Genomic DNA, 13,401 nt, shown 5'->3' on the forward strand with positions numbered 1-13,401 from the left:
TTGAATGGCCTAGGAGGAGATAGAGTTTAATTTTTAGTCTCAGAAGAAGAATAATATAGAAAAATAATAATAAGTTTAATAGGATAACAGTAGTCTGGCTTGCTACACAAGCCAGCCTAATAATAATAAGTTTAAGTGAGATAACAGTATGTTGGCTTTTCAAGCCACCATAATTATTTACTCTTTTTGAGTTCAGCCGATCTATGGGTCTGGGGGAAACATTTTTACATAGCTTAAAATAAATAATTGAATCAGATAAGACCATTAGCATCTCACTCAAAAAGAATCAATAATTTCAATAATTTTCAAGATGTAACTATAGAAGAGTTAAGCTTTAAATAGAAAACATTTCAAAACTATCGACTCTTTTTGAGTTCAGCCGATCTTTGGGTCTGACGGTAACACTTTTACTTAGCTTAGCATAAATCACTGAATCTAGCATCTCACTCAAAAACAATGAATATTTTTTTTTCCCAAGATGTAACCATAGAAGGGTCAAACTTTAAATAGGAATAATATCGAAACACTTTTAAAAAATTTTGAGCAAGAGGCAAACGGTCCAATCAGATTCAATGATGCATGCTAAGCTAAGCTAAAAGTGTTCTTAGCAGACCCGGAATCAGCTGAATGGATTTAAAAATGGCAGAACTCAAGGGGAAATAAGCCTATTTCCAAAAGATTCTTTAAAACTATATCATATTTGTTGACATTCATGGCAACCTAAGTTCGATCAAAAGCTCGAGCATTTGACGTTATTTCTTTTCTCTCTGCTCCTCATGCATTCCTGTCTGTACTCTCCACTGTCCAATAAAAAGTGAAAAACTCTAAAAATTATTATAAAACTCTACTGTATATCATATTTTCTGGCAGTTGCTTCAATGACAATATTAATGAGGATAACATGTATGCACTGAAAAAAAGTATTGTACCTTTAGAGAAAAGGTATTACTTTTCCTATTTTCTTGTTGTTGCACAAATGCTGCTGTAGCACACATTCATTGGACAGGATGTAGGTTTTATGGTTATTATCACAGAGAGAATCTTTTTTTTTCATGGGGAGAATTTTTATCAATAAATTGCAAATGATAAGATATCACCCATCCCCATCAGTTAATATGGGTAAGTAGCTTGCGCTGATGATTCTGCACTGAAAAAGAAAACAATGACCACCCCCCACAATCTAGATCATCCAGGTGCCAAATGTGCTGAAACTGCAATGTGCTGTTGGGGTTTACATTACACTATTGTCATTCCTCTCACCTCCTATAGATATGCAAATTAGTTTCATGATTAATTGCACTGTGTTCACGGAACGTGCAACACGTTTTTATTATGATGTTGTGTTGATTTGTACCCAAGTACTGGGTTGGAGATAAAAGGGCATCTGCTGTGTAAAACATATGCTGGAATAGTTGGCGGTTCATTCAGCTGTGGTGACCCTTGATTAAGCCGAAGAAAAATGAATGAATGAATGAATGAATGTTGTGTGGTTGTGTGCCGTACTGTATGATGTTGTGCTTTTGATTTTCATCTTAGGATGAAGTTTTGACGTTAAACTGTACTACTGCACTACTATGTTATCATGCTGTTGAGCACGTGTGATGTCATGCTGTTGTGCATGATACTATGATTATGTTGTGTGATATGAGGATCATGCTATGATGGTGTCAAGGTGTTCTGTGCAAAATACTATTGTGATTTCATGCAGTTCTGCATCATACTATCATGATGTCATGATATTTTATGTCGTTCTATCATGATGTCATGCTGTTATGCATGGTACAATCAAGATGTCATGCTGTTGTGCATGGTACTATCATGATGGCATGCTGTTGTGCATTGTTCTATTATGATGTCATGCTGTTATGCATCGTACTATCATGATGTCATGCTGTTGTGCATTGTACTTTCATGATGCCATGCAGATGTGTATTGTTCTATTATGATGTCATGCTTTTTATGCATCATGCTATCAGGATGTCATGCTGTTGTGCAGTGTACTATCATGATGTCATGCTGTTATGCATTGTACTATCATGATGTCATGCTATTGTGCATTGTTATATCATGATGTCATGCAGATGTGTATTGCTCTATTATGATGCAATGCTTTCATACTATCTTGATGTCATGCTGTTGTGCATTGGTCTATCATGATGTCATGCTATTGTGCATTGTACTATCATGATGTCTTGCAGTTGTGCTTTGTTCAATCATGATGTCTTGCTTGTATGCCTCATACTATTATAATGTAATGCTGTTGTGCATTGTATATCATGATGTCATGCAGTTGTTCATTGTTCTGTTATGATGTCATGCTGTTGTGCATTGTACTATTGTTAAGTCGCACTGCTGTTTTTCACACCATCATAATGTTGTATAGTTTTACAATGTTGTGGTGTTGTGCATTATGCTAAGGCTGCAACAACTAATCGATAAAATTGACAAGTATCGATAATGGAAATCGTTGTCAACAAATGCCATTATACTGTAGATTAGCTGGGCTGCACACATGGTTGAAAAGCAACGACAAGATACACAGCCGCATGCGCAATGAAGTGTGCAAAACCACCCTTAGAGCAAGTAGCATGTGCTTCTAAGAAAACAATTAGTCAATGTTGTGGTTTTCAGTGAATGATAGTTTGTGTACGGAGCAGTTTATCTGTTCTTCTGTTTTATACCTCTGTTTAAAAAAGATATATTATTGTTCATTTATTATTCATAATTTGATATTTCAACAGATTCCGCTGCCTATTATCATACTTTCAGCGTATTTATGACCTAATTACATATTGTGAATATAATGGGAGTACAAAACTAGTTTAGCAGTGTTTTAAAGAATAATTTTATCGTAAATAATACCAACCCAGGCTCATTATTGATACTTACCCCAGTCTACTTTTCTGGACAGTGCAAAATACGTCCCAGGAGCTACATGTAGCCGAAGTGTAGATGTCAAATTTCTCTTGTGAGTGCCATTAGTGCCTGCTGTTCTCAAGTAATTCCACCAGAGGCCACTGTCGAATGATGGACTGACTGACTAAGTGATCGACTGACCCACCCTCCTCCTACCCTAAACCCAACCAATAGTGTTTACAGAAACACAGATTGACTCGATCACCCCCTTTCCTAAACCCAGGGCTCATTTTACCAATCCCCCTCCTCACACGTACTCCCACCCCATGCTGCCCCACTCTTCACTTTCTTCCATGACACCCCAACCCTCTTCACTTTCATTTATGACACAACCCCAACCTTGCCCCCCTCCTCCACACGGTCAGGCACCGTTCTTCATCAGACTCGCGGTGAACTTCACCCATCATCGCGGTGAACTCCTTTCAGTGTCTCAAGTCCGCCGATGTACATAGTGAGCTAATGAGCAAACTAATAACAGTGGAAAAGCTGTCCACACAGAGCTAGGCAGTCAGTCAGAAAAGAAACAGAAGCCGTAGGCGGTGTCATACTGCCCCATAGCGTTCATTTTAAAGATGAAATGCAGCCATATGTAGCTCTGATTACATCATTTTTGCTTTCCAGAAATGTATACGGGGGTACATTTTCACAGTGAGCCTGTGTTGAATAATAATCTGATGTACCGTTTTATATAGATATGATAAACAAATGTAAAAAAAATAATAAAAATACCCGACAATTTTATCAGATTAATCGATTAGCCGAAAAATAATCTGCCAACTGATTATCAAAATAATCATTAGCTGCAGCTCCACATTATACTTTTAAAGTGTAGTGATGTTGTGCATCCTGATAATGATTTTGTGCTGTTCACTTCAGTTTTTTTGACGTAACCAAGGACACAACTGCATGAACCTTTAATAGTATTAAAAAATAAAGTAATTCAGGTAGTCACAAAGATTGTTATTTGTAGTCAGTGTACACGAGAAGTCAGCTGGAGACCTGCTTACCTGTTCATCATGCGGTCTGTGTCCAGAAGCTTGAGGATGGATTTGCCATCCATATCTGGAGGAACATCCATGCCAGCGATGTCCAGGATGGTGGGGGCCAAGTCTATGTTCAAAACTATGTGGGGGTTGCTATGGAAACAGAAGAAGGGGTCGCCATTTGACATAATGGTCAGAAAGCAGACAAGCAGCACATGAACACTGACTGATAATAAGATAAAGGCTGTGGGGAGAATTCAACAGATCCACCAGTTGGAGAACAGAAAAAAACGGGAGTACAGCTCTATTGATGCTAAACACTGTATGGACGGGATAAAGCATACGCTGCGGACTGCTTGGTAATTTAGCGAAAAGTAGAATGCTAAAAAGGATGGAATATGCATTCATTTTGTGCATTTAAAGGGTAAATTTGATCGCAAGTCCACACGTCTGTGTACAGTACATGCTGGTTTACTGTATATGCTGTCTGCAGTACCTTTAAGACAAAACATACTATATACAATCCATACAATTTGAGTTAAGACAATTATTAACCCAGTGAAATACAGTTGAAGTCAGATTTATCATGCCCCCTTTGAATTTTTTGTTCTTTTTTAAATATTTCCCAAATTATGTTGAACAGAGCAAGGACATTTTACAGCATGTCTAATAATATTATTTCTTCCTTATTTGCTTTATTTCAGCTAGAACAAATGCGGTTTTAAATTTTTTAAACACCATTTTAAGGTCAAAATGATTAGCCCCTTTAAGCAATTTTTCAGATTAAGGTAAAATACAGTTCATATTTTATTAAAATACTGTGTAATATCTAAAAACTGTTAACAGTAGTTATTTTGTAAGACACCAGTATTCAACATAAAGTGTGATTTAATAATCACAGTGTTAGTAATCAAAGTGTATTGTTTTATAGACAAAAATCATAAGGAACCTAATAATATTTACCCTGAAGTGATTTTTTTTAAATGTAAAAACTGCTTCCCTACTTATCAAATTAAACAACAACAACAAAAAAAACCTTTTCAGAAAAATAGGAAATAATGTGAACGTTTATATTTAATACTGTGAATATATACATATTTTAGTTGTGGGTTGTGAAGCTTGTTTTTTATTGATTTAATCCATTTTGTTCATCGTTTCACTGTGCAGAATGGTGTTACAGACTCATATACTAATCAGTGGTGTAAAGTAACAAGTTACAAATACAAAGTAATTTTGTACAAAGTAATTGAGTAGTTTTTTTTTCTTTTTTGGAAAATGTAATTTACTTAGTAGTTTAAAAAATACTTTTACTTTCCCAATGAGTACATTTTTACTGCTGTATCGCTACTTTTACTCCACTACTTTTCTTTAAACTGCAGTCATTATTTCTTGTCTATGGGGATTATCAAAATCCGTCCTGCGATTCCTGTCTTTATTAATTCTAAATCTAAATGAATCACAGACTGATCTTAAAGCTGCCTTTCCACTACACATGGCAAACGACAAACGACAGACCAAAAGTCATGGAGAGTAGTCCAGAAGAGTTTCAATCATCACCGTGTGCGGAAAATTCAGATCCAATCTGAGCTGCGCATACATTGAAAAATTTGAACTTCTGCAACTAGACCATGTGCGACAACGTGATGTATTCCAATTCCAATGTTGCCCAAGCAGGTCCATGCGTGCGAGATGAGAAATACTTTTTTTTTCATTATTTTTTGAATTAGAAAAAAGTCTATATAAAAACATTTCTAGTTATAAATGAGTAATAAAAATATTATTGTTTTATGTTTTCTCCACATTCAATTTTTTTTATGCGGTTTATGAGATGCATTCATTCATTCATTCATTCATTCATTCATTCATTCGTTCATTCATTCATTCATTCATTTAACCCTAGTGAACGCACAGAGAATAAAGTCTCTTGCTCTTGTACTCCTTTATTATGGACACCGCGAGAATTAGATTCTCTCCCATGGTGCATGTCAAAACTGAAAATTCTGTGCGACTGCCACAAGGGGTCGTATTCCAACAGTCGTGTCCGAATGTCTTGTGCAGTGGAAAGGCGGCTTAAGACATGCAGCAAACTGTCTGGAAGCATTAAAAGTGTCCAAGAAGATCCTTTACACGCTAAACCCAGAGACTGTTTAGACTAAATATTACTGACGAGAAGATGGAGGATGTTTACTGTATGATGAGCAAAATAAACAATAACTGAATGCACTACAGAATGTTACGTTTACACACACATGCACAAATTACATGTAAACACATCAGACTTTCACAGCATAATACTCACTACTCACTACTCAACTTTTGAAAGGGCTACTTTTTACTCTTACTTTGAGTATTATTTACACCAGTAACTTTTTTTTTTTTTTTTACTTGCAATACGTTTTTGGGCAAGTAATGGTACTTTCACTTGAGTATGATTTTTCAGTACTCTTTTCACCACTCATACTAATATATAGTCGGATATACTAAGAATTCATAATGTTTGTTAAAACACATTAAACAAACTCCCCTCATATGCTCTACTTCATTCGTTCACTTAGATAATTAAAAAAATGAGTGTCAATTTCAAAACTGAGCATTTCAAATCCAGTCAATGCAATAAACCTCAGTGGCCACTAATCCAATCACACTCGCACAAAACATTTCTAAAAGGTAAATTAGCTTCATCTCTGTGTGACTGTGCTTGTGATGCTGAACTAAAGCCCGGCTCTGCCAAACTCCTGATTCTCTTTTCTGTGTCTTTCTTTCACAGTATAAGTCTTGTGGTTTTCACATGAGCGGACTTTACTGCGGTTAATCAGCTTTTCAGGGAAAAAAGAAGCAGGATCACACAAAACAAGACGACTGACAAATGATATTTAATATTGACGAGAGAGACAGTTTCTCCTGTGGGGATGCAGGTTCAAACATGGCCTGCAACATGTGCTGATCTCTTTATATCTCTGCACATTAGAGGATGCTGGAAAGTCATGAAAAGACGCATAAATCAACAAACACCGAGTTCAGACCTCATTAAAGAGTAACTTTGGCCTCGGTACAAAAACATGAGTTATTCCACACATAACAATTATTTATATGCTACATAATTATATATTACTGGCATAAAAAAGTAAATGATCATTATAAAATTATAAGTAATCATTCTATAAAAAAATCTATGTATAAAATATTTCTATAAAATATAAATAAAATCATTATATATTTTGTGTGTAGTGCTTATTGATATTATAAATAAATAAATAAATAAATAAATAAATAAATAAATTGTAAAACTATCAAAAATTATTTATTAGCCTGAATTTTTTTGTATTAAATATTAAATATTTTTATATTTTAATTTGATTAGTGTGTTTATGTTACTTTTAGTTAATAATAATAATAATAATAATAATAATAATTATTATAATAATAACCTTTTATGTTTTTTTAGAAGTTATTTAGATAATACAAAATGATAATTGTAAAACAATTAAAAACGAATCAAACTATTTATAATATATATTAAATAAAATTTTTAAATAAATATTAAGCAAAAGCAACATATACAGATAAAGAAAACATTTATTTATTTATTTATTTATTTTTTACCACTGATTGGATGAAATGTGCCAATAAAAAAATCACGACATCATGAGGAATGTTAACATATCAGGCTTTCCTTTAGCACTTTCCAAAGTTCTTAGTTTAGAGTGTCTTATCTTTCTTTTTCTTTCCAGTTGATCTCATACTGTAGAGCCTCTATAATATTCAGGTTTGGACTCTGTGGAGGCCATTTCATGACTGTCTGTGTTTCATCTGTTCCCCTTCGGGGGGAACTTCAGCACTATAAGTGGATTTGATTGTAAAATCCACGCATTGGGAGGTTCGGTTCAGAAGCTACTCGTCTGAAAGAGTATTGAACGGGCCAATTAAGAATGAATTGGCAGCGCAAGCCTGCGCAGGTGAGCGGCATTAGCAATCAACTGAGTATATAAGCTCACCTGGCGCCAGCAGACGCTATCCTTTTCGCTTCAGAGACTTTCTGATCGAGTCGATGAGGGTTCCTCCTGCTGTGACCAGCGATTCTGAGCGAACGAGAGCATTCTCCCGGTCCAGAGTGTGTACACGCAGTGGCAGACGGTCGAGCTGGGTTTCTCCCTTGCCTGGCGTTCTTTGGGTCCGGTCCTCCAGAGCGGTGCGTATAAAGTTGCAAACTTCACAGAAAGAGCAACACAGTCGTGCAGCACGTCCTTATCAGGACGGCGCTCCGACTGTGCGTTTCTGGATGCGGTGGTTTCCTGTCCTCGGATGATGGGCGCGGGCACTGCGTTACATGTCTGGGGGTCCAGCATGTTAATGCGCTGCTCGCGGGCAGTTCATGTCGTCATTGCGATGCCATGACTGTTGCGCAAGATCGCGGTTAGCCTTTGCAAAAGGGCGAACCACCCCAGTTGTCCCCTGCTCTGCAGCGGGCACTCGGGCAGATCTGAGGGTTTCAGCGAGAGATAATCCGTCGCCCACGGGCCCGCGGACCTCCCGCTCCTCTAAGCGCTCCATCCAAGCTTCGGGCGGGGGAAGCGATCCGTCTAACAGATGGTAGCCCTTACGCCCGATGACACCGGAGATCAGATGTCCACCGCGGCATCGGAGGGTGGGCTTTCATTGTCCGATGATGATCCAGACCCGCTCGCCCCCTTCGGGCTGGTGAGCGCTGTCACTACGGATCCTGAAACGGACATGTTAGCCGTGCTTTCCCGGGCTGCTTCGGCCGTGGGTTGGAGATGGTTTATCCCCCAGCTCCGCGGCCGGACCGACTAGAGGGGCGTTCCCTTCTTCCCGGAGGTGCACAGTAGGCTCACGCGGTCTTGTAAAGCACTTTTTTCGGCTCGTGCTGCGTGCTCCTCCACCCTAACCACTCTTGACGGTGAAACAGCCAGGGGGTATGTGGCGATTCCTCAGGTTGAGTGCGCGATGGCGGTAAATCCGCGCGGCGCCTCTTCTTGGCGGGGTCCGCCTCGTCTCCCATCCAAAGCCTGTAAGTTATCTACCTCCCTCGGAGCTAGAGCTTACATAGCTGCGGGCCAGGCTGCTTCCGCCTTGCATGCGATAGCCACCTACCAGCGCTACCAAGCGCAGGCGCTGGCCGAGCTGCACGAGGGTGGGTCCAACCCAGGCTTACGAGCTTCGCACCGCCGCCGACTTAGCTCTTCGGACTACTGAGTCCGCTGCGTGTGCGTTGGGGAGGACGATGTCCACATTAGTGGTCCAGGAGCGCCACCCCTGGCTGATATGCGCAAAGTCGACAAAGTCCGCTTTCTTGACTTCCCCATATCCCCAGCCAGGTTCGGCGACACTGTCTGTGAATTCACCCAGGAATTCAAGGCGGTGAGAGAGCAGTTGGTGGGTGATGTCTTATCGGCGGTCCGTAGCCCGCTCCGCCCGCCGTGCCATTCATACCTGCTCCTCGCCGAAGGCGCCCGCCTACGAGAGCTGCTCCGCCCCCGCACACGCCTCCGGCGAAGCGAGCGCGTCGGGCACCTCGGAAGCAGGCAGCCCCCCTGCCCAGAACGCCGCTAAGTCCGGCAACGGACCGCGAAGCGCCCCTGGGACAGGCCATCTGGAGAAGAGGGAACTTGCTCTTTCCCCGCTGGAGGGCGGGGCCCCATTTCCAACGGCACTTTTTACTGCCATGAAAACATTATGAAAGGGCACTTTTCACTTCCCCAGATGTGACAGCCCGAAATCTGCCAGTCTGGGACGCTATGCTTTCTAGCTTGCAGATTCGGTGCGTTTCGCCAGTGGCTCACGAGTGCTGGGAGGACGGTCTCCTTTCTCCCACCCCTCGAGCCTCCCCTCCGGAGCTCGGGTTTGGAGTGAGAGCAAATATCTCACCTCCAGCTTTTCCGTGGGACCCGCGAGCTTCCCGGATCAGCACACACACTCCGCGCTGCCCCACTGCTGGTACGTCAGCGATTGTAGCGATGAGTCCATTAGCGAGAGCTCTGCCTGCCTGGTTAGCGCGGGCCAGCTCTTCGCGGTGGCTCATACGCACAATCAGACTCGGCTATGCGATTCAGTTCGCGAAACGGCCCCCCAAGTCGCGGGTGTGTATTCACCAGGGTCAGCCCCCTGTCCGCCCCTGTCTTGCGAGAGGAGATTGCTGTCCTCCTGGCGAAGGATGCAATCGAGCCGCTCCCTCCAGCCGAGATGGAGAGCGGGTTTTACAGCCCACGCTTCATCGTGCCCAAAAAGAGCGGTGGGTCACGGCCAATCCTAGATCTGCGCGTTTTGAACCGCTGCCTGCACAAGCTGCCGTTCAGAATGCTCACGCAGAAGCGCATCCTCCGGTGCGTTCGTCCTCTGGGTTGGTCTGCAGCATTAGACCTGATGGACGCGTATTTCCATGTCTCCACTCTTCCTCGCCACCGACAGTTTCTGCGGTTTGCGTTTGAAGGTCGAGCTTGGCAATACAAAGCCCTCCCCTTCGGGCTCTCTCTGTCTCCGCGGGTCCTCACCAAGCCCGCGGAGGGTGCCTCAGCGCCCCTTCGGCTCGCGGGCATCTGCATACTCAATTTCTTTACGACTGGCTGAATTTTGCCCTCTCTTTTGATTATGCACAGAGTTGATTATGCACAGAGACAAAGTGCTCTGGCACTTCCATCTGTGGGGGTTTCAGGTCAACCGAGAAAAGAGCAAACTCGCCCCCGTGCAGAGGATCTCTTCTCTCGGGCTGGAGCTGGACTCGGTCACCATGGCAGCGCGCCTCTCCGAAGAGCGCGCTCAGCTGATGCTGTACTGAGAGAGCTCGACAGTAAAATAGTGGTCCCACTGAAACTATTTCAGAGGCTCCTGGGGCATATGGCATCCGCAGCCGCTCATGCCGCTCGGATTATTCTATATGAGACCACTTCAGCACTGGCTTCACGATCGAGTCCCCAGACGCGCATGGCACGCGCGCGCACACCGAGTCTCTGTTACTGCGCTGTGTCGCCGCGCCCTCAGCCCTTGGAGCGACCCCTCGTTCCTACAGGCCTGGGTGTCTCTAGAACAGGCGTCCAGTCTTGTTGTCGTTTCAGCAGACGCTTCCAACACGGGCTGGGGGGCTGTGCGTTGCGGGCATGCGGCTGCGGACCTGTGGAAAGGTACCCAGTTGCATTGGCATATCGCCTGGGGCTGTTGGCAGTGTTCCTCGCTCTCCACCGTTTTTTTCCGGTGTTGGAGCGGCAACACGTGCTGGTCAGGACGGACAGTACGGCGGCGGTGGCGTATATCAGCCGTATAGGGGGTATGCGCTCTCGCCGCATGTCTCAGCTCGCCCGCCGTCTGCTCCTCTGGAGTCATCCGCGGCTGAAATCGCTGCACGCCATTCATATTCAGGCAAGCTCAACCGTGCAGCCGATGCGCTCTCACAGCAGCCTTGCGTCCTGGAGAATGGAGACTCCACCCCGAGTCTGTTCAGCTGATATGGGCGCGATTCGGGGAAGCCCAGATCGATCTGTTGCTTCCCCCGAGATCGCTCATTGCCAGTTGTTCTTTCCCTGACCGAGTGCTCTCGGCACGGATGCACTGGCTTACAGCTGGCCTCGGGGCACGCGCAATACGCGTTTCCCCCAGTGAGCCTGCTCGCGCAGTTACTGTGCAAGGTCAGGGAGAACGAGGAACAGGTTACTGGTTGCGCCCCTCTGGCTCAACCGGACCTGGATGTCAGAGCTCTCCCTCGCGATAGCCCTCCCCTGGCAGTCCCTTCGAGAGAGCACCTACTCTCTCAGGGACAGGGCACCACCTGGCACCCTCGCCGATCTTTGGAGATTTTTAGACGCGAGGAAGACTTAGGTAACCTCCGATTGCGGTGGCTAATACCGTCACTCGGGCTAGAGCCCCCTCCCCGAGCGCGCCTATGCCCTGACGTGAAGTCTATTCACTGAATGGTGTGTCTCTCGCTGAGAAGACCCCCGTAATTTGCCAGATCAGCGTTGTGCTTTCTTTACGCCGAGAGAAGTTGGAGAGCAGGCTGTCGCCCTCCACACTCAAGGTTACGTGGCTGCTATCTCCGCTCTCATAACGCGGTGGCTGGCAGCACCGTGGGAACGCATAACCTCATCATCCGGTTCCTCAGGGGCGTTAAGCGAATTAATCCACCCCGCCCCCTCTCATGCCCTCTTAGGATCTCGCCCTCGCTACACAAGCCGCGTCAGATCCCTTCGATCCTCGACTCAGTATATTTCTGTCCCTGAAGACAGCTCTGCTGGTCGCGTTGATATCGATTAGAGGGTCGGGGACCCGGAGGCATTTTTCGGTCAGTGACTCGTGCCTGTAATTGGGCTGGCTTCTCTCACGTCCTGAGACCCCGCCCGCGATATGTGCCCAAGGTTCCTACCACTCCGTTTTAATACGAGGTAGTGAGCCTGCAAGCGCTGCCCTCGGAGGAGGCAGACCCAGCCCTTCTTTATTGTCCAGTTCGCGTTTTGCGTATTATCCGGACCGCACTCAGAGTTTAGATCATCTGAGCAGCTCTTCGTCTGTTATAGCGGTCGGCAGCAGGGAAGTGCCGTACCGAAATAAGTTCCCACTAGATTGTGGATGCCTTTCTTTCACTATCAGAGCCGAGATGAGCCGCGTCCCCCGAGAGCGCGTGCGCACTCCACTCGGAGCTTCGCATCCTCTCGAGCGCGCGCACGCGGCGCTCCTCTAACAGACATCTGTAGAGCTGCGGGCTGGGTGACACCCAACACATTTGCAAGGTTTTACAATCTGCGAGTGGAGCCGGTTTCCTCAAGGGTATTAGGTAACCCTTGGTGATTGAGGAAACAATTCGGTAGGGTGTTGAAACACGCTTGCTGCGCCATTTTCCCTAACACGGAGATACGTGCGCCTTTTTATCTGTCAGTAAAGTTCCCCGTCAGGTGAGCCCTGCAGATTCCTCCGTGGCCCCCAGCACTGACTCAGCGGAGGAGTCACTTGCTGGCCCACTACGTTGTAGGTCTGCCCGCTGGTCAGCCCGCGTTTTGGGTAAAGGTGCCTGCTATGCGTGGTCCCCACTAGGCGATCCCATATGCTTATTCCGCCACGGTTAAGTCCCCCCCCCTGGGCGGACCCGTGTCTTCCCTCCCCGCTAACCACTCTTTTGCTATGCGTACTCCCCCTTTTTAGGGCTAGTCCATATGTAATTCTGCCATCTATCCCCCCTTGGGTAACGGATGGCCTCCGTAGCGTCCTCCCTATCGGGATTGCACGCTTCCCAACGTACTGTCGTATTTTCCTAGAATTATCTAGATGCTCACGACTTCCCAAAAAATATATATAAATCCGTAAAACTTCTGTTGAAGTAGGATAAATTAGGGCCAGGGACACGTTGGAGGACCGCGCCCCCCATGATGTGGGTGCGTCACGCTTGCTTGACTATCTCCTCATCGGGGGTGTTGGTAAGGTGCAGTCATTATGGCGCTTTCAATGGGCCCCCAATGCGTAGATTTTACAATCAAATCCACTTATAGTGCTGAAGTTCCCC

At 44.6% G+C, this 13,401-nt stretch overlaps 1 protein-coding gene across 38 annotated transcripts in view; it reads right to left on the reverse strand.

Moving 5' to 3' along the window:
• sulf2b (sulfatase 2b) overlaps window positions 1-13,401 on the reverse strand; it is a 544,759-nt gene that overhangs the window by 41,251 nt on the left and 490,107 nt on the right. For 37 of the 38 annotated variants that reach the window (XM_073938025.1, XM_073938054.1, XM_073938035.1 and 34 more), the window contains one exon: window positions 3,924-4,052. In XM_073938025.1, coding sequence (XP_073794126.1) covers window positions 3,924-4,052 — 129 coding nt within the window. Of the gene's footprint in view, window positions 1-2,789; window positions 4,053-13,401 lie in introns of all 38 variants that reach the window. The other variant, XR_012398230.1, reaches the window with a different exon arrangement.

The sequence above is a fragment of the Danio rerio genome, chromosome 23, assembly GCF_049306965.1.
Source record: "Danio rerio strain Tuebingen ecotype United States chromosome 23, GRCz12tu, whole genome shotgun sequence".
Taxonomy (NCBI): domain Eukaryota; kingdom Metazoa; phylum Chordata; class Actinopteri; order Cypriniformes; family Danionidae; genus Danio; species Danio rerio.